Source organism: Macaca fascicularis, chromosome 2 (genome assembly GCF_037993035.2).
Source record: "Macaca fascicularis isolate 582-1 chromosome 2, T2T-MFA8v1.1".
Classification (NCBI taxonomy): domain Eukaryota; kingdom Metazoa; phylum Chordata; class Mammalia; order Primates; family Cercopithecidae; genus Macaca; species Macaca fascicularis.
The window spans coordinates 115,196,208-115,219,947 of record NC_088376.1 but is presented as its reverse complement, the minus strand read 5'-3'; the positions used below and the strand labels follow the sequence as shown (position 1 = coordinate 115,219,947).

Below are 23,740 nucleotides of genomic sequence, written 5' to 3'. Positions count from 1 at the left end.
CCTGTAATGTGCTTCGTGGCTTATAGCACGTGCAGGTCCATTATCCAGTGACAGGCCTGAGTGGCCAGCAAGGTAGGTCTACTCTCCATTTCACAGATGCAGAGCATGCAGCCCACAGTCACACAGCTGTGGGTCTGAGTCCCCAACTCAGGGCCTTTGAGTCTGGCATTCTGTTGACCGTCTCACGCTGCGCTCCTTGCACTTCAGTGACTCTAGTCATTTACTCCCCAGGCTCCTTGGGAGAGGTGGTCTCTTTGGCTGGCTGTCAGCAGGGCTAAGAACTCATAGAGTCCTACGCTCTCTGTCCATTGGTCTTTAGTGCACCCCTGCACCCCTGCCTGGCCTCATACATGGTCATGGAGGGTTTTGTCTTTTTTTTTTTTCTTTCAGAGATGGGGTTGGGGTCTCACTGTATTGCCCAGGCTGGTCTTGAACTCCTGAGCTCAAGCAATCCTCCTACCTCGGCCTCCCAAACTGCTGGGATTACAGGCGTGAGTCACCGTGCCCAGCTGGAGGGTTTTAAGTGGTTGCAGCTAGCAGGGCAGGGCTGTACCCTGTAATTGGTGTTTTGAGACTAAAAGGGTTGATTGGGGTACAGTGGTGCTGTCCCACCTGGTCTAGCCAACCTACTCTCCCACCGTCCTGAAGTGAGCATTTACACGGCATTTAAAAAGAGGAGTGTTTTAGGTGTCCTTTGCTGCTGGTATCAGAGAACCTTTGTGGTATGAATCCAAAGCCTCTTGTCAACCCAGAGCCACCGTGTCACTGGTAACACCAGTTGCACATCGCAAGAGACCACCCTGGGGAAAATGAGTGGTCCTTTTGTGGAAGGATGTTAGGGTGGGGCTTGGCCCTGGCATGGTCTCCTCCAGAGAGGTACCTCCTGCTTGGGCACCCAGGCTTTCTCTGGGCCCTTGGCTGGTTTGGAGCCCATCAGGTAGTGGGCCTAGATTTGCCCAGGCCTCTACATGCAGAGTAGCATGGAGTGGGTGTACTCAGGTCTCTGCTTAGGCCACCTGCTGCCCACAAGCTATGACTAGTTCTTGGTATTTGGGAGCAGGGGCCGTGGTGGCCTCGTCCCTGGGCCCCTGAGGATCTGTAGAAGTTTGATGTTGGTGTATCTCTGACCTGGAGTCAGGGTTCTCTCTTTGGGGTGGAGATGGGATAAGAGCCACAAGCTCACAGCTGCCATCCAGGTGGCAGTGTGTGTCATCACTGATATCTGCCATGGAGCCAAGAAGAGGCCTGCAGCCTTGGACTTGACAAAAAGTGGATCATTCTCAGACATTTGGCGCTCAAGGCATCATGACCGAAGGCTCATGCCCTCATGGGGCAGCCTAGCCTCCATGGTAGACTCTCGTGCAGGGGTGGTTCTTACAATGACGCCTCCATAGACTGCCCACTCTCCACCACCTCCACAGAGGCAGGAGGAGTGAGAGTGGAGGCTGGCGTGGCCAGTGGATGAGGCAGGAGAGCAAGTGGGGAAAGGTGGGGTGGGTCCTGGTGTCTGGGGCATCCCCCAAAGCCTGGTATGCCAGGCCAGCCCCTCTTCTGGAGTAAATGGTTCTAGGTGTTTCTACCCAGGCTTGGGTATTCCTGACATTTACGTGGAGTGGGGCTTCTGTTGCCCTTCCTCTGGGAGAGATTCTTTCCCTTGGATGGACTTGACCAGGTGGGGGCCCCTGGTGTGGCATCAATACATTGACCCTGCCACCCTGGTGGTGCTGGGAAGCCCAGAGCTCCCTGAGCATGCCTTCCCTTCTGCACCATCCTGCCACCAGCTGTTCCTCTGCCAGCTTCTGGTCAAGGAGGTGTGGGGGTGGCCTTCATCCCAGTGCAGACTTTGTGGTGGGGGCGATCTCTGAAATCTGCCCCCAAGAGCTGGCTTCAGGGACCCCACTGGTCCCTCTCCAGGCTGCCTCCTGGAGATCCTGGCACTTGGAGGGTGTTGTTCAGATATAAATATCATGTTACGTAAAACCTTGGCTGTCTCCCCCTAAGTGTGCCTGGTAACATGTATCCAGACTCCCTGGCACATCAGCACATCAGCTGGGCTGGCATCTGAGGGACTGTGTGCACCCTGTGGGCCTTGTTGAGGGCCGTTTCGTGTTGGGTGTGTTTACCAACCCAGTAGTTCTTGCAGCCTCTCAGTGCTAAGACGATAGTTGATTTTGAGTCTGCCTTTATGTTAGTAGCAATTCTGACTTGGCAGGGTCATGGTTATTTTAGCCCCACTGGTTTTCCTCATCAGGCCTGTGGTAATGGGAAGAAAGACACTGGGGTTTTCCTCAGAAGCCACCCTAGGAGGCTGTGATGCAGCTGATCCATGCATTGGCTGTGGAGTTGCTCTGTCCGCATGTAGACTGCCCAGGTCTGCCCCCAGCTTCACCTAGAATATGCTCTTGGCCTTGAGGGAGGGTTGTGTAACCTGCTGGAGCTTCTGGATACCCAACTTAAGCACCTGCTCACCAACCACTTTCTGAGTCCTACTCGGTGCCAGGCACTGAGTTGGGAGCCAGGGACTCAACACCGCCCCTGTCTGATGGAGTTCATGGTCTCATGGGAGATCCAGATGTGAGTCAGATAGTTGCATGTAAATGTGACGAGTGAACCGATGGCAGGCTTATGGTGTTTTGGAAGGACAAATGAAGGGGGTTGCCCTAATCGGGAGGCCAGGGGAGGCTTCCTGGAGGAGGTAGCTTCCAGTACTAAGCTTTAAGATCAGGAAAAGGGGAGGGCAAGAGTCTCTCAGGCCCACTGGAAACAAGGAGTAAAAAAGTTCTGTGACTGGGGGAATTGACACAGCTGGGGTGGCCGGATCTTGGAGTGTGAGGGACACCAGAAAAGATGGTGGGGTTAGGCTGGGATGATAGGGAAAAGAGAGTCATGGACAGGGCCAAGCTGTTGAGTAGGTGACGTGGCAGGACCTGGGGTTACATGGAACATAGAAGGCAAAGGAGAGGAACATCCGTGTTGGCATTGGATGGCTCACTCTGCAAAGGCCTCATGTGCTTAACTTAGTAGCATCCCCACAGCACCCCTTACACATGGGTGCTCTGGTACAGATGGAGAAATTGAGGCTCAGTGTAGTCAAGATGCTTGCTCAGGATGGATGTGGTGGCTCACGGCTGTAATCTGAGCACTTTGGGAGGCTGAGACAGGCGGATCACCTGAGGTCAGGAGTTTCAGACCAACCTGGCTAACATGGTGAAACCCCAACTCTACTAAAAATACAAAAATCAGCTGGACAGAGTGGCACACCTGTAGTCTCAGCTACTCAGGAGGCTGAGGCAGGAGAATCTCTTGAACCCAGGAGACGGAGGCTGCAGTGAGCTGAGATCGTACCACTGCACTCCAGCCTGGGCGACAGAGTGAGACTCTGTCTCTCAAAAAAGGTCATGGGGTGAGCGCAGGCAGGAGGCTTGGGGTTGGAACGTAGTCCTGACTGGTTCCTAAGGGTGTCTTAGCTTTCTGCTCATCTGCCCCCACACATGCCCTCCCTGTATGGCAGTGGCATTGTATTGACATTTCAAGGGTTTTATTTTCCATTTGGTTTCTTTAAAGAAAGAATATATCAGATAGACCAAAGGCTATGTTTGTATGTTTGAGTGCTCTATTCTGCTCCAGCTTGACCGCTTGCTGTGGGAGAGGATGGAGGAATCGTCTGCTGCCTCTGGTTTTTGCATCCGTTTCTGTCTTCCTGTCTTCTACTGCCTGCCCTTGGCTCTGAATGGGCCTTTTCCTGTTCTTTGATTGTGCCCCTCTCCTGGGAAATCCTTGTTGGGTTCCCCACAGCTCTTTTGAGCAATGACCATCCTGACCCAGCCCCATCAGGGCTGTGCTGAGCCTCAGTTGGCCCTGATTGCCTGTCCCGGGCTTCAACTGTGCTCCCTGTGCCTCCCAGCCAGCACCTGACTGATGTCCTTCCCCTAGTGCACAGTGCTGCAGTGAACGGGCTCTCTTTCCACCCGTCGGGAAACTACCTAATCACGGCCTCCAGTGACTCGACCCTGAAGATCCTGGACCTGATGGAGGGCCGGCTGCTCTACACACTCCACGGGCATCAGGTGAGAGGTGTCGGCCGGGTGCTGAGTGGTGTGGAGTGGTGGTACCCTCACAGTCTGGGCAGTGGGCAAGATGCAGAAACAGGCTTGTCACCCACACAGCCTGCAGGGAGATGGATGGAGGCCTTTCCCTGTGACCTGGGCAGATTGCTGGGCCTGGGACTGGTGCAGCTGAGAAGGGTATATAAGAGTTGAATTGGTCAGGGGTTGGGGGCTGTATCTGGGCATGGTTAGCAAGCTGACCCCTAGGGGCCTGAATGGAATCTATCCCCTAATGGCCTCAGCTATCCCTTGGTCCAGAGGTTGAGTTGAGCCTTGGAACCCATGCTCTGAGTTGACATCGGGGTTTTCTGGAGGCCCTCGGACTGGCAGACATCACCGAGGCAACCTCAGGTGTCTTGCAGAGGCTGAACCGAAGAAGGGAAATCTTCTTTATGTTTGTTGTTTGAGAATTCCTGGAATGGAATCAAGGAAGCAGAGGCCTCCTTTCTGAGTGAGCTTCAAAGCAGCCAGTTCCCTGGTCTCCCTGGGTGGGCTGGGCCCCTGGGGGCCGGCTGTGGGGAGTAGGCCACATGCAGTTCTTCCCAGGAGCTGGCCTGGCTCTGGGCCTTTCACATCTAATACTCCGACTAGGAAGTAGTGTCTGAGCCTTCGTGACCAGAGCAGTTGTCAGAATGTCTCCTGTTGGGGTGTAGTCACCATGCCCACTTGGGATGGGAGGTCTGGAGTCCATTGAATTCAAGTTTGTCTCTAATCTGCCTGCCAGGCTGAGGGAGGCCCTGGGGGTGCTTATGTGTCTTGGACCATCAGCTAGGTGTGAGGTGACTAGCCTGGTGCTTTCTGAGCTGTTGTTTGTGTTTCCACTGCCATCTGAGTTAGGGCACCTGGGGGCCATTTGACTATGACTAGGGGTTGAGGACATAGGCCTTTTCTTCTGGTTCCTCAGGGCCTGGAGGCTGCTTGCTGCCCCCAGCCTTGTTGTGACCCCTTGCCTTCCCTGTCAGAGACATATCCAGTGCGCAGGACTAATGGGCCTGTTCTCCCTAGGCCAACACATCCAGAGGGGGTGGCTGCTGGCCCTGGTGTAAGCCTGTTCACGAGCCAAGCCCTTGGACAAGCCAGTTATTCAGATTCATGTGTTACTGTTTGGGATCTTATGCCCAGGAGGGCATTTGCAAATCATGTGAATGCTGCTACCATTCCTGCTCCCCTAAAAAAAAAAAAAAAAAAAAAAACTCAGAAACAGTTTGAAACAGATGCCTATCAAGTGATCACCTCTTTTTGTGAGTGTTCCTTAAATAGCTAACTCACGCTTAGTCTGAGAACACTTGAATGTGGGATCTAAAATCTAAAATGTCATTCCTGGTGTTCTGGCATCGCATCCGGCACGTAAACGAAAGCTATCGACATTGTTCTCTCTGGGAAGTGAAGCAAGGACCATGGCGCATTCCCTTGTGTGGTCGCTTGTCTGCTATTAAACCTAGAGAAATGGGAACCTGGCCGAGGGACAGCTGATGGTTTGGGGTGTGGATAGGGCTGGGTCATTTCTTCTTCAGGGCACCAGGCTCACAATGCCCAGAGGAAAGGAGAAGACAAGAAACGAACCGACCTCTGTTCATTTTGCCATCTGTCTGTTTGTTCATTCATCATCGGCTCTCTAGCTCATGGGTCTGGGCACCGGGGATAGGAAATGGATGTTATAGCTCTACTTCCTGGGCTTCCTGGCCTGGGCAGAGGGGGACTCCACAGGGAGGCTGACAGAGCTGAAGGCAGCATGAGACAAGTTAGGCTGGCTGAGAGGTAGGCTGAATCTTAGGAAGTACTTGGAGGGCAGGTGAAGGTGGGTAGGCCCTGCCCATCTCCCAGGGTACAGCTCAGATGAAGGTGGGAGTCAGGGTATGGGCCTTGAATTATTTTCTACTCCCAGCCCCCTAAACTCCCTATCAAATACAGGAACTCAGGATTGATTTACCACAAGTTTTAGGGGCTCTTTGTCTTGGGATACTGATGACACCCAGCCCCTCTGTGGGGCACTTCAGGTATCCAGGTGTAGGAACCCCTGGGCCTGGCTTGCTCAGGGTTCTGCAAACTGATTCCAGAAGACAAATTGCCCAGGGCCACCCTGACTCTGCCCCTACCTCTGCACTTGCTTTAATCCTTGCTCCTTTCTAGAGGTTGATTCTCTCCCATCCCTCCTCTTTAAGACCCATGGTCAGACCAACCATGCACTCCAACTGGTGGTGGCAACTCAATACTGGCCTGGGTTGAAAGGTCCCGCTGCGGACAAACCTGGCCCGGTTCCTGTGCCCCTCCCACCTGCAGTGTGGGTTGCTGCCTTGAGAGAGCTTTCTTTTGGGGTCCTTACTAATGATGTGCAGCAGCATAATTGAAGAGCCAGGCTGAAGGCTGAGGTAGGGGTGTGAGTGTGTTAGCACGTATGGGGCAGGGATGCCCAAGCGAAGGCCTTATTTACTTCCAGCAAAGACCAGCTCACCTCCATACCACAGCCTGGCACCCCGGGACCCAGGTCTGCCAGAGTTTGTTGTGGCTCCTTGTCATGCTTAGCTCTGCCCCTGGGTTTGGAGTGACTCAGAGTCAGCTAATGGGCTAGGTGCGGTAGCTCACGCCTATCATCCCAGCACTTTGTGGGGAGGCTGAGGTGGGAGGATTGCTTGAGCCTGGGAAGCTGGGGCTGCAGTGATCTGTGATTGTGCCACTGTACTCCAGCCTGGGTGACAAAGCAAGACACTGTCTCAAAACAGAAAACCCTCCAAAACACAGAGTCAGCTAATGGTGGCTTCCTAAGGGAGCATAGTGCAATTAAGCAGCCTTAATTTGGGCATTTGGTTGAGATACAGGGTCCACTGACTGGACAGAATACCTAGTGCTTATGGAGATCTGTGGCTAGGATCAGAGGCGGCTTTGCTCCAGCTGGGGGTAGAAATCCGTAGGGGCTGGGCCTGTGTTGTCATGCAACTGGTTCCAAGGATGTTCATGACTGTTGAGGGCCTGGCTGGGGGGCCACATCACAGGGGCCTGCTGACAAAGGGGCTGGGTTCCGCCTGGGCACTCTGCAGCAGGTGTAGAGTCCTCATGGGCTCCCACTCACCCAGACCTTCCAGGAAGATGTGCAGCTGGTTCTTTGGTGACTACATCTTTCACATTCTGTTCCGGGAGGTGGCAATGTGGTGGGGTCCTGGTGGCCAAGGGCTTGATGGAGTGCAGCTGCTATCGGCCACTTCCTGAACTGTGTGGCTGAGCAGCCCGGGGCTCCTGAGTGGGTCTCGGGTGCCTGAGGCTTCTGTCCTATGGATAAGGAAGATGGCAGGTTGGAAAGCATTTTTTTTTTTGAGTCCAGGTGGTGAAAATGAGAGCTGTCTGGATTAGTAGGGCGTCTTGTGACTCCTAGTGTGCCAGAGCTGGGACAAGTACCTGCGTCTATGCAATTTCTATCACATGTACATATGACTTTTAAAATTCCATTTGTAATTTCACTCTTGTTTCATTCATTCATTCATTCTTTCAGAGACAGAGTCTCGCCCTATTGCCCAGGCTGGAGTGTAGTGGGGTGATCTCGGCTCACTGCAACCTCTGCCTCCCGGGTTCAGATGATTCTCCTGCTTGAGGCTGAGGCCTCCCAAGTAGCCGGGATTACACAGGCACCCGCCACCACACCCGGCTAATTTTTGTATTTTTAGTAGAGATGGGGTTTCATCATGTTGGTCAGGCTGGTCTCAAACTCCTGATCTCAGGTGATCCACCTGCCTCGGCCTTCCAAAGTGCTGGGATTATAGGCCTGAGCCACTGCATCCGACCTTCTTGTTCTTATTTATTTGTTTTTATTGGGGTAACGTATATGTATATAATTCACCATCTTTACCATTTTTAAGTGTACAGTTCAGTGGTAATAAATATATTTATATTCTCTTTTTTGCACCCCTTCATTCCCTGGCTCCCCTTCCCCATCCCAGCCCTGGTAACCACCAGTCTAATCTGTCTTCATGAGATCCACATAACTCCCACAGATGTCACTCTTGTGTTTAGCTCACAGGTCTGGGTAGGGAACCAGCAGGCTTATGTTGGCTTGTGTCCCCATCTCGCTGCTACATGACCCCATTCTGATCCAGCAGAAGGGAGCCCCATGAAACTTTGGTTTGGATGCAGAGGACCTGCTGTGTCCTCAGAGTTGGCTTGGGAGAGCTGTGGGAGAGAGGGCCACTGAATCTTAGGGCCAGTGGGGCAGCAACTCCCTTGTGCTTCCATTTCTGCATCTGAGAAGTGGACAGTGTAGGCTGGGGGTGAGCAGCAGTGAGGTTGGCCACAGAGAGCTGCTGTGGGATGAGGCAGACCTTGACCCGAGTGTGGGGGCTCTGCAGGTGCCAGGAAAAGGGCCCCAGCAAGCCCTCTGGGGAAACTGTGGGGGAGGTTCGGGATAGAGAAAGGCGGGTCAGGGTGCAGTGCTGTTGGGCCGCAACTCTATTGTCTGAGTTGAGGCCAGACTCACCCCAATGTACCTTTCAGTTGTCTCCTAAGGTACAGAGAGCGCCAGGACAGAGGAACTTGCCAAGTGCCGGCTAAGATGAGGATCACCCAGTGTAGTCCTGGGTCTCCTGGGCTGGACCTGTGTGCTGGTGTTGAGGGCAGCTCATCAGCCAGGCATCAGCGTGCAGGTGGTTTGGTGGCTCTCTAGCACATGAGTGGCACACATCGGCCCATTTGAGAGGCCTTTTGTTTGGGCAGGCTCACTTTGTGAGAGTAAGGGGTTGTCTTAGTCTGTTCTGTGCTATTGTAGTAAAATACCTGAGACTGGGTAACTTATCAAGAACAGAAAGTTATTTCTCAGTTCCAGATGCTGGAAGTCCCAGATCAAGGTACTAGCGTTGGGGAAGGCTGCTCTCTGCTTCTGAGATGGGACTTGAATGCTGCGTCATCTGAGGGGAGTAACACTGTCCTCACATGGAGAAGGTGGAAGGGCGGAAAGGGCCAAACTCCCTTTGTCAAGCCCTTTCGTGAGTGCACCTAATCCCCTTCGTGAGGGCGGAGCTCTTGTGTCTCAATCACTTCCCAAAGGCCACAACGCTGTTACCTCGGGGATTCAATTTCTTTCTTTTTTTTTTTTTTTGAGATGGAGTCTCACTCTGTCGCCCAGGCTGGAATGCAGTGGCGCGATCTTGGCTCACTGCAACCTCCGTCTCCCGGGTTCAAGCGATCCTTCCACCTCAGCCTCCTGAGTAGCTGGGATTACATGCACACGCCACCACACCCGGCTAATTTTTTGCATTTTTAGTAGAGACAGGGTTTCACCATGTTGGCCAGGCTGGTCTTGAACTCCTGACCTCAAGTGATCCACCTTCCTCGGTCTCCCAAAGTGCTGGTATTACAGGCGTGAGCCACCATGCCTGGCTGGGGATTCAATTTCAATATCAATTTTGGTGGGGACAAAAACATTCACACCATAGCAGGGGTGGACGTTGGTTACAAGTTTATTGTGGCCCTGAAGAATTCTGGTGCTTCTCTCCTGCAGTCCTGGCTTGGGGGGACTCGGGTTGACAAAGGGCCCTCTGCCTCTCAAATCTGCCCACCCTGAGAGGAGAGTGGACAGATGGGGGAGGTGCTGCCTGCAGGGTATGGTGCATTGCCCTCCTTCCGCATCCTTTGCCCTGGGAACACTAGAGCCTGCACAGTCACCTTTGCAAACATCTTTGATTGAGGCCAAGTGCTGGGATGTGTTCAGCTGGGGAGGTTACACAGCCTTGTCTGGTGGGGATGATACTTAGCTTTCTCAGGAAAACCCCAGTATTTTTAGGAACAAACAGTTTGTACCCACCCATTTCCGGTTTTGAAAAACTGTGGGTCCTCTCCCGTCTTGTTTATCTGAAACAGCCTGAGCTTCAGGAGGGGAGGAATGGGCTTGGGCACTGGGTCAGATGATTCCAGTGTTGCCTCTTTTTCTGTGACACTGGGCAAGACCTTGACTTTGTTGAGCCTCTTTTCTTATCTGTGAGACTGGCATCCCATTGTCTGCCTCATGGTAGGAGAGGACATGTCTAAATTTCCCAGCACCAGACACACTAAGTCCTCATAGATGTTAATCACTTTCCACTTGAGCTCACAGAAAATGACACAATGCCATTTTAGGTGAGAGCTCTTTAAAAGGGCATTAGAAGTTTCTGTTGTGGACACGGTCCTGGTGATGCTGAGTGGGTGGGCAGTCTGTTTATCAGGAAAACAGGTCCTTGGGGGTGTCTGGTGCCTTAGCTGCCCCATTCCCAGCATAGGGCTGTGGCCTCTGCCCCGGGGTTGGAGGCAAGCGTGTTTCCTCTCCTGCGCACCTTCGGAATCTCTCATGGGTTCACCTGGCTTTTACTTTTGCTTAGGGTTGTTGTCTCCCCAGAACATTTTGCTTTGACTTCTTTCGTCACGCAGCTCCTGGAATCTGTCCCCTGGTGGTGGGCTGGGGAGACTCCCCGACCCAGACTCGGTGTCCCCACCAGCTGCCCTCATGCGTTTGCTTTGCCGAGTGCCTTGGTGTACATGTCCATGTGCACTGCCCTTTGTCAGGCCTGTCCTTCCAGTCATCTCGAGGGCCTGACTCCTGGAGGATGGCTGGTGGATCAGGAAACCCGCGTGGTGGCACTGGTGCCAGTGCCCTATTTGAGCTCTGGGAAGTCTTGGTCAGGGGGTATGACACGACTGTGACGTTAAGCAGGAGGAAAGGGAGTCCCTGCCTCTCACTGGATGTCATACAGACTTGGGTTGTCAGAGCTGCAATGGAGCCTCATCATCCCATCTCGCCGCCTCATTTTATAGAAAGGAACATTGGTCAGGAGAGGGAAGGGCTTCCCTACCAACTACCACTGTTGTTCAGAGCCTCATGCCCCATGTGAGGCCCTCACAGCCCCATGTGTGGCAAGCGTGGGGGGCAGTGTGCTAGAAATACAGATTTATCTTTCTGTATTTTCTGAAACATAATCCTGAGCCACACTTACTTGGTTTAAGTTCTCTAGAGCTATTTGGGAGAGGATGGTGGGCGGGTTGTGGGTGGGGAGTTAAATCTGGTACTTGTGGCTGTGCAGTTGGTGTGTGTTTTGCTGTAGAGTGACTGAGCTGCACGCGGTGCCATGCGCCCCCGCCACCCTCCCCCCCGACCCCGTGTGGATGAGCAGCCCCTGCCCTGGACCCCGACCTGCAGAGGCGCTGCTGTCTGTGTTCAGGGCTATGCTTGGAGGCTTAGTTGGTGGGAACTTGCAGGCTCAGAGTAGGGGACCCATTGGTGCTTACGGGGTGCTTGCGCCATGCTGGGCCCTAGGTTGAGGTTGGGAAAGCAGCAGCAAAGGGGGCGCACCCTCAAGGAGGGGAGGTGGCCGTGTGACAGTGGCTGGGCCAGTGGGCCATCCCTCTGGCCACCCCAGGTGGAGGGCAGCTCTGGGAGTGGGCCGCCCCTCCCTTGTTTCTGTGAGAGCTCTGTAGCTCCTGTCTAGGCATTTTGGAGGACCGTTTTGATGCTCAGGAGGGTCACACCTGGCTTGGGTGGTTGGACACCTCCTGTGAGAGGTGAGAGGACATGCAGAGAGAGAACGGCTCATTTACTTCACCCTAAGAAACCAAGAGGTCGGCCTGGCCCTCTGTCCCCTGCCAGCAGCCCAAAGATGAGGGCTGGGAGCAGGTGTCTTCAGCCAGGGCCAGGAGGTTACTCCCCATCCGTGGAGTTATGATGGCCTCCTATGGGCCCCACTCAGCCACGAGAGCCCAGCTCATAGCAGACCCTGGTAAGTGAGTACAGGAGCCTCCTGGTGGGGCTCTGGAAGAAGCATCCCAGTGGGCTGGATTGCTGTTTCTCTGCCTGAGCACAGGGGTCGGAGACCACAGCACTCACCCCAGAGGCCTGTTGGGCCTCCCCAGTTCCATTCTCTGTGTGATGTCCACTCTGCTTTTACCTCTGACTGAGGGGCATGTGGTGTGACAGTCCTATTTGTTCACTGGAAGACTGCATATGAGAGCCAACAAAAAAGATTTTGCAACTCTTGAGAGGTGGTGGTGGGTTTGCCAGCATAGCTGTTGTGGGCATGCAGTCACAGTTCAGGCACACAGGGGCCTCCGAGAGTCAGGTGGGAGAAGGTGAGGAGGATGAGGAGAGCAGCGAGGTCACCGTGAGCTGCCAGAGCAGTGGAGCGAGAGCCAGCACGACTGTGAAATCTAACCACCATGGGCTCCTTTGTTTTGCCTTAAAAAAAAAAAACTTTCTCTGTTGATACTTTGTTGTTTGAAGAAACTAAGTGATGTGGGTCCTTTTTGGGTCTGGAAATTGGCAACGGATGGTGATGTGTGGTAAAATGACTGACTGTGGGTCCAGCCAAGCTCCAGGGCCAGGTATGGCCCGGTCAGCAGGGAGAGTAGCAGGGAGGCCAGGCTGCGTCTGGGTTCATGACTGGTGAAGCAGGACCATCTCCCTGAAGACTCTGCCTGGTCTTTCACGTTAGGGAGGGAGGCCCTTACTGAGCCTGTGAGGCATCCCTGCTGGTGAACCTGGCCTGGAGTCAGAGGGAGACCAGGGCTTCCCACAGGTGGACACCTCTGGTGGCTGGGGACAGGCTGGCATCCACACTGCTGAAGGCCCAGCCAGGAGCCGCTACTTAGAGGAGTCCTCAGGGGTGTGGAGAAACACCCAGAGACAGGTCTTGCCTTTGGAGAGGATGGACTTGGCAACATCCCTGCCCCAAGTAGATACCCTGATGCATGAAGAGTGATTGATTAAATAAAAGGAATAAGCCATCATGAGGGTAGAACAGTCTCCGAGAACATGTATCATATCTGGCTGCTGGCAATGATAAGAAGAGACTCCTCAAGCACCTATGGTTTGGAAACTTTATTTTATTTTATTTATTGTTGAGACAGAGTCTCACTCCGTCACCCAGGGTGTAGTGCAATGGCATGATCTCGGCTCACTGCAACCTCCACCTCCCAGGTTCAAGTGATTCTCCTGCCTCAGCCTCTGGAGTAGCTGGAATTACAGGTGCACGCCACCGCACCTGGTTAATTTTGTATTTTTAGTAGAGACAGGGTTTCGCCATGTTGACCAGAGTGGTGTCAAACTTCTGACCTCAAATGATCCTCCTGCCTCGGCCTCCCAAAATACTGGGATTACAGGTGTGAGCCACCATGCCCAGCCTGGAAATTCTAGAATGCACTCCCAAACAACCGATGGGCTGAAGGGGAAATTGCAGTGGAAACTAAACATTTGGAAGGGAATGACTGAAAATGTTGCATACTGGAAACTTCCAGGATCTATTGAAGGTGTCATCAGAGGCAAATTTGTAGCCTTAAATGAATTTATATAAAACCAAAAAAAGATTGAAAATACCTGAATTAAGAACTCACTGCAGGCGACAGCAGAAAGAATATAGAGAAAGAGAGCACCTTTTCTGTCTACCTCATGGTGTTTGAGGAGCACCGGGGCTGGGGAGAAGGAGAGAGCCTGGAAGGTTGGCAGGGCCCGAAGTGATCTGGAGCCTCCAAGGCTGGGCCCTGAAGCATGTCAGCAGTGGACCGTCTCTTTTACAGTACATGTTGGCTTTGGCCCACAGCAGAGCCCAGGTGTTCTCTGTGCTGTCCTCTGAGTGCCCTGGGCTGCTAGACAGAGGAACAGGAGGCTTTGTGGAAGGTACCTGGAGCAGGAGCTGCTTGGTCCTCTTGGTAAACAGGCACTGTTAGGGAGGACAAGGACTCCAGATCCACATAGCTTATCACTCGCTTCATCCCTGGAGCTTCCTGGGGCTTGGTCTGGGGAGGGAGCGCTAGCACTCCACTCCTTATCTGCAGGGCTCCCAATGCCTGCGCTCTGGTCCTGACCCCTGCTGAGCTGAGGGCTTTGTTGGTTCTGCTGCTGTTGCTGCTGCTCTGACTCCACCACCTTTTCCCAACTTGGCATCTGGTGGTTGAGCCATGACAGGAAAGGAGAGTGACCTGCAAGTATTTGTCCCTTAGTTACTGTGACTTCTTGGAAACCTGCCATTACTCAGTGAGCTCTGGGCAGGCAAAAGGCCCATCTTTTTTGACATTCCGGCCGGGCGCGGTTGCTCACGCCTGTAATCCCAGCACTTTGGGAGGCCGAGGCGGGTGGATCACGAGGTCAGGAGATCGAGACTATCCTGGCCAACATGGTGAAACCCTATCTCTACTAAAAATACAAAAATTAGCTGGGCATGGTGGCGCGTGCCTGTAATCCCAGCTACTCGGGAGGCTGAGGCAGGAGAATCACTTGAACCAGGGAGGCACAAGTTGCAGTGAATGGAGATCGCAGCACTGCACTCTAGCCTGGCAACAAAGTGAGACTCTGTCTCAAAAAAAAAAAAAAAAAAGGAAAAAAAATTCAAAGTAGGCCAGGTGTGGTGGCTCATGCCTGTAATCCTAGCATTTTAGGAGTCCGAGGAGGGTGGATCACTTGAGGCCAGGAGTTTGAGACCAGCCTGGCCAACATGGCGAAACCCCGTCTCTACTAAAAATACAAAAATTAGCCGGGTGTGGTGGAGGGCGCCTGCAATCCCAGTTACTTGGGAAGCTGAGGCACAAGAATTGCTTGAACCCAGGAGGCGGAGGTTGCAGTGAGCCAAGATTGCACCATTGCACTCCAGCCTGGGCGATAGAGCCAGACTTTGTCTCAAAAAAAAAAAAAAAAAAGTTCATGGCCGGGTGCAGTGGCCCACGCCTGTAATCCCAGCACTTTGGGAGGCCAAGATGGGCGGATCACGAGGTCAGGAGATCGAGACCATCCTGGCTAACACAGTGAAACACCGTCTCTACTAAAAATACAAAAAAAATTTAGCTGGGCATGGTGGCGGGTGCCTGTAATCCCAGCTACTTGGGAGGCTGAGGGAGGAGAATGGCATGAACCTGGGAGGCGGGGCTTGCAGTGAGCCAAGATTGCGCCACTGCACTCCAGCCTGGGCGACAGAGTGAGACTCTGCCTCCAAAAAAAAGGTTCAAAGTAATGGAAAATGACAACATTTCTAAGAATCAACTAAAAGTTACCTGAAATTACTTCACATGCCTCTGTTAACCCCTTGGTGACTGTCCACCTGAAAGGGTATCTGAGTGATGGATGCCCTGCCCCCATCCTGCACTCAGGCCCTGCATGAGCAGGGGCCACACAGCCCGTGATGTCTTACACCTGGGATTTCACCCTCACTGATGTTATTGGGCATTGTTCCCCTATTAGTAAAAGTGGATCTATATTATCCTGGTTAATGGTGGCTTAGGATTCCCAGGGCTGCTGGGAGTGGGGCATTCCTGGGCCCTTGTAGCTCTACCTGTGTGAAGAAGTCAGGAGGACAGGTGTAGTCCAGAGGCTTTGTCTTTGTGTCCTCTCAGGCTTTGTTCCCTGCACTTGGACATGGCACCCTTAGGAAAGGTAGTGTGGTTAGAATGTGTTCCCCAAAGTTCATGTATTAGAAACTTGATCCCCAGTGTGGGGTTGTTGGGAGGTGGGGCATAATGGGAGGTGTTTGGGTCATGAGGCCATGCCCACATGTACGGATTAATGCCATTCTTGCAGGAGTGGGTTTGTTACCACGGGAGTGGGTTTCTTAGAAAAGGATGAGTTTGGCCCCCTTTTCTTTTTCACCCTCTCTTTGCCCTTCTGCCGTGGGATGACTCAGCAAGAAGGCCCTTGCCAGATGCTGGCCCCCTGATCTTGGACTTCCCAGCCTCTGGAACTGTGAGCCAATACATTTCTGCTCATTATGAATTACTTAGTCTCAGATATTCCGTTATAGCAACAGAAGTGGACTGAGGGTCACCACACAGACTGTTCTCTCAGGATTCAGTGGGTAAATGCAGGTGTTGTGCTCTGAGCACCTGAGTGCTCAGTGTTCACCAGTGCTGTAGTCACTTTTTTCATCACCCCTGTTATGAGCACCTCTGAGAGGAAGAGCCGAAGGTGGACTCTGGAAGCGTGGGTGGGCATACTCCCTGCTGTCCAGTGTGTCTGAGGCCTCTCAACCTGCCTGTCTCTCTGGGGTACAAAAGTTGCCTTCCTCTACGGCCTCGGGTCCCTTTTCCCTCCCAGAACTTGGCTGGTCTTTTCTGGCATTGAGTGGAAGGCATCTCCCAGTATTCCTCTCACTGATGGGTCAGCTGTAGATGTGCTGCCAGAGCCCCTCTCATGGGCAGTTGGGGCTCTTGCCACTCCCTGCACTGGTCTGAGGGGACTGAGGTGGACTTGTTGACAGTGGTTGTGCTGTCTTCTAGGAGAGAACCTCTTTTATCTGATTTTGCTTGGGAATACCAGGTACTGGCCACAGTAAATGTTCGACTGGGAGGAAGAGATGGTGGTGGCTGTGGTCATGGTGTTGTAGCTAAACAGATGGTTACTCTGTGCACCTTTCTGGGATGGATTTTAGGTATGTGGGGAAGAACCCTCCTTTACTAGGAGCTCATGCATCCCCCATCCCCCCTGGCCTGGACTGCTCCCCAGCCCTTGGAGTATGGCCTGGCATGTGCCTGGCATTCCCCTTCAGATGGTCACACAGACCTTCAGCATCTGGGAAGCCAGAGTGGGCACATCACTACCCATGGCCTGAACATAAGAAAAGTGAATTAGAGAGACATGTCATGTTGCTCTGCTGCCCAAGCACCTTTGGAAACCTCCTTTCTGTCACCTGTGCCCTGAACTGTGCCCTGACTGCTTGAGCCATTGGCTCTTCCTTGGAGATCCTCTATTTCTCTGGTCAGCAGCTGTGCAGTGTTGGGGAGATGTTGGATGTTGGGGTTGGTCTGAGTCAAAGGGACCAAATTCTCATCTCAGTGCTATGGCTGGGGTGACTCAGTGCACCTCCCTGACTTGTGGTTTCTTACTGGAAAAGTGGGGATGAGACCAGCCCTGGAGGGCTGCCAGCGCAGACTGTCCCATTCACTCATCTCTGTCACCCACATTCTCATAGCCTGGCCTTGTCCCTGTTGTAGTGCTCAGGAATAGAGGCCTGAGCAGTGGTGCTTGCACCTGGCCACAGGCAGGCTCCTGGGCTACAGGTTATGGAGGACTGTGGGCTGAGTGGGCTCTCGGTCCTTTATCCTGCTGCTGCTTTCATTCAGGAACGTCTCGTTTTCTTCCTGTGCATTTAGAATCGAGAATGACCTTTGATGTGTGTTATTTTTTGTTTGTTCTGCCAGGGACCAGCCACCACTGTTGCCTTTTCAAGAACGGGGGAGTACTTTGCTTCTGGAGGCTCTGATGAACAAGTAAGTAGAGAGCAGTCGAATGAAATGTTGAAGAAAGGAATCAGAGCTGATTTCTGCTCAGAACCAAACAGGGTGTTTGGGGGATGAGCTGGGTTTCGCCAGCTTCCTTGGTGGCTTTCAGCGACTAAAAAGGCCCTGATGGAGCTTGAGGTGGGTGTGCCCAGATCCAGGGCCCTTGCCACCCCAGAATGGCCCTCCTGCAGGTGCCGACCTCATGGCCGCATCTCAGAATCCTTACTGCTCAGGCTAGCATTTAGTGGAAGGAGACTGGGCTATGGTTGTCGTGAAAAGTTGTTTTTTTAGTTCTTTTCCTGATTCTAAACAAATAGATAATGATTATTATTAATATGATCTTACTGCAGGCCTGGGAATATGGCCAATGTGACAAGAGCTTCATACCTCATTTAATTCTCGTGACATCTCCATGTGGGAGATGAGGCCCTCTCATCTCCCCATGCTGTAGATGAGGAAACTAAGTCCCAGCAGATGCTAGAGCTGGGGCAGGCACCGGGGCATGTCTCACTTCAGAGCCATTCTCCTGCCCTGGAAGCCTCTACTCTGTCATCTGCTGTCCTTTGCTCCCAGCCCACTTGGACACTGTTTGAGGGGTCAGCATTTTCATTACTTTTGGCTGCAGAGAGAGGACATTGTGAAGAGGTCCTATCATACCTTGTCACCCTCTGCTCTGAGGCTTCAGCCTGTCAGCCCTGGTGCCTTGTGCCCTGATGGCTAATCACCAATGACCTGTCTCCTGGCAGGCACCCTGCTTCTAGGGCCTAGTCCAGACCCTGGCACTGTGGAGGCCAGAAGCACTGAAGAGTCCACCCATCAGCAGTCTTTCTCCAGTGTCCGCATGGTCCTCTCGCCCAGAGAACCACAGCCCCTGATGAGGCAAGGAGGAAAGAGTGGCTGTTCTGTGCCACTGTTGACCTGATGCATGCTGAGAATGTTTATTCCACTGCTGCCCAGTCTCTTAACTCTGGCTGCGCAGCCTAGAAAAGTCCTATTGGCCTACATGAGTCCTGGTCTCAGCCAAATCTACCAATTTTGGTTGAGTCTCTTCCAGTAAGGCAGAGGGTAGTTGGCGGCTGTTTGACCACAGCCTGGATTAGAGACAGCAGGCGTCTTCCCGCACCAGCACCAGTCCTGCTCTAGCAGACGAGGGAGGAGGAAGGCAAAAGTGACTCCTGAGCCTTCCCTGAGCGTGAGGCCTGGCTTATTGCTTAGAAGACGGGAAACTGGTAACTTCATACAGTAAATAGAGTCATGGTAGAATCAACTGACATAGTAGGAGAGGCAGCCTGGTGGAAAGTAGGTCCAGCAGCGCTGCTATCAGCTCCCAGGCTGCCTGTTTAGTATCTACTCTGAGCTTTTTCGGAGTGACACTGACATTGTCTATTTGCATTCATGATAACCACTCTACTATTAGGAATTTATTCATTTATTCAGCAGTTGGATTTGCACAGTGACGTGAAGACCCTGTAAACAAGGGTGCGTGTGTGCTAACGTTCTATTTGTAAGGTGATATGTGCACGACCCTAGATGCCATCCATGTGGGAGAGGAAACAGTGGAGCTGCTCAGACAGCGGTGAAGAGCCTCCTGAAGAACGAGGTTCACAGCTGTGTCCTGACAGACAGGGATGGTGTCTGGGGCACATGGAGTGTTGATCTTGTGTGGATACGGTGGTTTTTCTGTGGCCTCAGGTGACCACTGGCCACACACTCCCCAGTTCTCTGTGACGCCCAAGCCAGCCATCCTGGAAGTGGCCCTGGAAGCACACCGTCATGCGTGTCCAGCAGCCTCCAGCAGGGAGCACTCTTGCTCCCCAGCCAGGTGCCTCCCTCAGCTGTGTTCAAGGAGCCGAGGGACATGGTCCTGCTAATAGGAGGACACTCGGAATAGGACGTGTTTTTCATGGCTGAGTTAGCCTTGGGATGACGAGTGTGTTGCTGAGTACTTCCTGTGTGCCCGCGTCCGCCAGACTGTCTCCTGTGAGCCTCACAGCAGCCCCGTGAGATGGGAACTAAGCTCATCCCTGTCTCGCAGATGCAGGAACTGAGGCACGAGGTTGAGTCCCTTGCCTTGGGCCGTTCAGTAAGGCGTGTTCTGGCCTAAAGTCCATGTGTTAACCACTTCTCACAGTGTAACAAGCCAGGCCACCGCCCGCAGGAGCTTCTATTTTAGTACAGAGGCAGATGATAAACAATGAAAAGGGACAAATGGATTAAATAACTCCCTACTCTGATGCTATGAAGGAAGTAAATAGAGGGCTAGATTTTAAACATTCACAAAGGCCTCTCTGAGAAGGTGGTGCTGTTGAAGCAGACACTTCAGCCTGCGAAGGAGCCAACCCCATGAAGCTCGGGCCTGTGACACCCTAGGGAGATGAACCAGCAAGTGCCAAGGCCTGGCGGTGTCATGCTGCAGTGATCCATCCTGGTCACATCCAGGTCCTCTTGAGGCCTGTCCACAAAGCCTGCTCCCCAGGGCGGTGGGGTAGGTCCCGGAATGGAATTGGGGTGTCAGGTGGGGACCACTGTCCCACCATGGCTCAGAACTTTGGGCATGGCCTCTGAGCCCATTTCCTCAGTGAAGGGGGATTTCCTCAAATCCCTCTTCCCACTGGCAAGGGGATTTTCTCCCCCTGACTTGGTACGCCTGTTGGTTTTGGCAGGTGATGGTTTGGAAGAGTAACTTTGATACTATTGATCATGGAGAAGTCATGAAAGTGTCGAGGCCCCCAGCCACACTGGCCAGCTCCACGGGTAATCTGGTAAGTGGCTTGGCAGGCATGTCCTGAGCTCTGTGACTCTGGTGGGCTAGGTCATGGTGAACAGCTCTGGGCTTGGAGATGGCGAGGGCGGAGGTTTAGGCCCATCTCTGGAAAGGGACCCTAGTAAGATCTTGTCATTTACCAAATACTTTGGAACTTGTGGTGCTTTGTTTTCCATCTAGAGTGAGCGAATAAGACACAAAGAGGCTGTTAAGCAAGCTGCTGGGTGCCCCAGCCCTGTGCCATTTGGTGGGAGCGTGTTTCCATGGCCTATGCTGCTGTTTGATTGAGACCTCAGGAGATGAGAGACCCGTCCCATACTGAACCCTGGGCCACAGGACCCAAATGTGGGGCTCCTAGAGGGTTTAGGGCCTGAAGCCACAGCTGGGACAAATGGGAAAGGCCCAGCCCTGTTGCTCTCACTTCCCCCCCTTTTTTTTTCTAACCATGGAGAGGAAGTTCCTCAGCCACAAACCATTTTTAGTACCTTTGTTGGTAAAAGAATATTCAATGTTCCTGAATTTAAATGGTTAACATTTTTGACAAATATTTGGGGAAAAAACTGATGACTGATACAGTCTCATTAAATAAGGTCATATTCAGCTTGGACTGAAATAAATATTAAAGCCAAGGTTGTGGAACCCTGAGGGTTTTAAGCTATGGCCGTAGGCTCTTTAGATGTCTCTCTGCTGGACCATAGAGAGAGTGTGGCCTCCCCCACACGGATACTGGCCCAAACAACAGGAAGTGGCTCGCCCAAGGCCTCCAGCGAGTCAAGGCTGGGGCCCAGAATAGAACTAGGAAGCCTCCTGAGTCTGTCCCGGGGCTTCTGTGGCTGCAGCAGATAGATCCCCCATCTCCCCACCCCAACACATACACATGTCCCCTGTTTTGTGTCCTGGGCTGCCTCTAGGCATTGGACCAGTTGGGATTTATGGTTTTTCTTACAAGGGTTGCCGTCCTGCCTGGTCCGTTGGCTGTCCTCTGTACTTGCTAGTCTGTGGCCAGTTTTCAGCTTTTGGGTTTGTTGGGGGATGACTGGGCTGCATGAGACACTGCTTGCTGCCAGTTCATCTTCCACCCAGAAAGACATTTCACACTGCAGGGTTGGGGTCCCCTGGGACCCAGCAGACCTCTAGGTCCCTGCCCTCTTTCCTGTGAATCCTTATCTGTTGGGCACTTCTGGTGAGCCACAGCCAAGGTCTTTTACGCTCACTACCCTGTTTATTCCTTATCTCATCAGAAGGAGTGGGTAAAGGTACTGCTCAATTCACAGATGAGACACCTGGGGCTTAGTCACCTTTCCCAGATGCCTGGAGCTGGGGGCCCACCAGGCTGACCCCTCTGAGCAAAGCTAGAAACTGCAGGTGGCAGAGGACTGCTGGCTGCTTTTCCCCATTTCAGGGGAGGGCACTGACATCTGCCTCTTGGGAATGGTTAATATCTGCCAGCTGGGGGAGAATCCCATGTTCTTACAGCTATTAGGAAAATAACTTGGATGAACTGCTTCTTGTTCCTTTAGTCCTGGCTCAGCGATGGAATATGGAGCACCTTTGCTTCCCAGAGCTGTGGGTGGGGGAATCCCAGCATGGCAGGATGGGGCATGAGTGGGTGAACAGCTCGGCAGTGCTCAGGGCAACCACTTGTTCCCATACTATCTACAGGCTCACGTTGGAGTTGTAGTCACAGCTCTGCCCACTGGCCCTCACTGCATGGGCCTCAAATAGGGGAAAGGATGTTGGTCCTGGGGTCAGAGAACTGGGTCTGAACCCTGGGTGTGTGGCCCCAGGCAAAACACGTGGTCCTCCCAAACCAACATTTCCACATGGTACCTGAATACCTACGTAGGCAGGCTCTGACGAGAGCTTTGAGACCCCCACCAAGTGACTTGTTAATCCTAAAATCATTCTTGGTTGAGATCAGACCTCTTTCCTTATTTGTCACAAGCCTCTCTGAGACCCTGAGTGGACGTTAAGTCCTCTCCAGACACACTTTTGCTGACACATACATGCCATGTGATGTCAACCTTCAGGACTTCTCTGATCTCAGGACTTCCAGGCCAAGAGGAGCACTAGATTTTTAGTTTGTTTTGTCTTGTTTTATTGTGATATATATATAACACAAAGTTTACCATTTTAACCATTTTTAAGTGTACAATTTGGTGGCATTAAATATATTCACAGTGTTGTGCAACCATCACCGTCTATTTCCAGAAGATCTTCATCTTTCCAAACTGAGGAGAGCTACTTTTTATAACACTGTTCAGTGGTTTGGTTTTCTTCTGAGATAGGAAGGGAAGCTGATGAGTGTGTTCTCGCCCTTCTTGCCCAAGGGCTTCCCTGGCACTGAGACAGTATCTAAGGACTGGTTCCATGACTGGCCGGAGTGTCTCAGCCCCATAGGGAGCCCAGGAGCACTGCAGTCGTGTCTCAGGAGCTTGTGAGTCCAGTGAGCCTCTGTCCCTCCAGCTCTGTCCATGTACTGGCCTTCCAGTAACCCAGGGTTTCTCACCCTCAGCACTATTGATATTTTGGGCCAGATCATTCTTTGCTGTAGGGGGCTGTTTTGTGCATTGTGGGATATTTAGCAGCATCCTTGGCCTTTACTCACTAGATGCCAGTAGCATCTTCACCCTCCCACCAACCCAAGTTGTGACAACCAAAAATGTCTTCTAGGCCAGGCATGGCGTCCCACACCTGTAATCTCAGCACTTTGAGAGGCCGAGACTAGAGGATCGCTTGTGCCCAGGAGTTCAAGACCAGCCTGGGCAACACAGCACGATCCTGTCTCTACAAAAAAATTTAAAAATTAGCTGAGCATGGTAGCACTCCCCTGTAATCCTAGTCACTTGGGAGGCTGAGGCGGAAAGATCACTTGAACCCAGGAGTTGGAGGCTATCGTGAACTATGATGATACCACTGCACTCCAGCTTGGATCACAGAGTGAGACTCTGTCTCTGGAAAAAAAAAATAGTCTTCTGATGCTGCCAAATGTCCCTCTGGTGGGCAGAATTGTCCCCAGCTTAGAATCACTGCAATAAGTCTTGCCTCAGTGGGGAGCCCAGAAAAGAAGCTGACCTAGCAGTGGGAGGAGTGTGGGAATGTGCCTGGAGATGGGGCTGTCTTAGCAGTGGGAGGAGCACGGGGATGAGGTGGGAGAGGCCCTGGGCATGCGGACGAGGACTGCCATTCCAGCAGCCCTGAGTGTGAGGACTCTGCTCAGTTGGGCCAGATTTGGGCTCCCACCAGCAGCAGCAATGGTGGCCCAGGTTTCTCAGCCTGGGCTTCTAACAGAAGTCATTTTGCAGGAATCTTGTTTGGTCTCAGTCTTCTGGAGGTGATGGTAAAAAAAAAAAACCACACAAAAACCTTTGCCTTTAGCAACTTGGTTTTCTTCACTTAAACCTTGGAGATTGTTTTTGCCTTTCCTGACTAAAGGCTTCCCTTCCCTGGCTCTGGGAGAATTTCTGGTCAGTGGTTTGGTGGCTGACCAGTGTGGCTCGACTTCTCAAAGAGCCCATGGGCGCCATAGCTGTGCCCCAAGAACTCATGAATCTAATGATCCTCTGCCTACATCAGCTCTGTCTACACCCTGGGCCTCAGGCCCTGAAGCCTTGTGAAACACTCCTGGGCATTTGGGGATTCTGGGAAGCCCATTGGGCAGGTG

The 23,740-nt window shown here is 52.6% G+C and overlaps 1 protein-coding gene across 11 annotated transcripts in view; it reads left to right on the top strand.

The window, feature by feature from the left end:
- Positions 1-23,740, top strand: part of POC1A (POC1 centriolar protein A) — an 81,411-nt gene that overhangs the window by 12,587 nt on the left and 45,084 nt on the right. For 8 of the 11 annotated variants that reach the window (XR_006696080.3, XR_012431234.1, XM_045386155.3 and 5 more), the window contains exons 7-9: positions 3,934-4,067; positions 17,232-17,300; positions 19,976-20,074. Coding sequence is in view for 9 of the 11 variants with exons in the window: in XM_045386155.3 (XP_045242090.1) it covers positions 3,934-4,067; positions 17,232-17,300; positions 19,976-20,074 (302 nt within the window). In the remaining 2 variants the exon portion in view is untranslated. The remainder of the gene's footprint in view (positions 1-3,933; positions 4,068-17,231; positions 17,301-19,975; positions 20,075-23,740) is intronic. The other 3 variants (XM_005547312.5, XM_074032376.1, XM_074032377.1) reach the window with 1 other exon arrangement.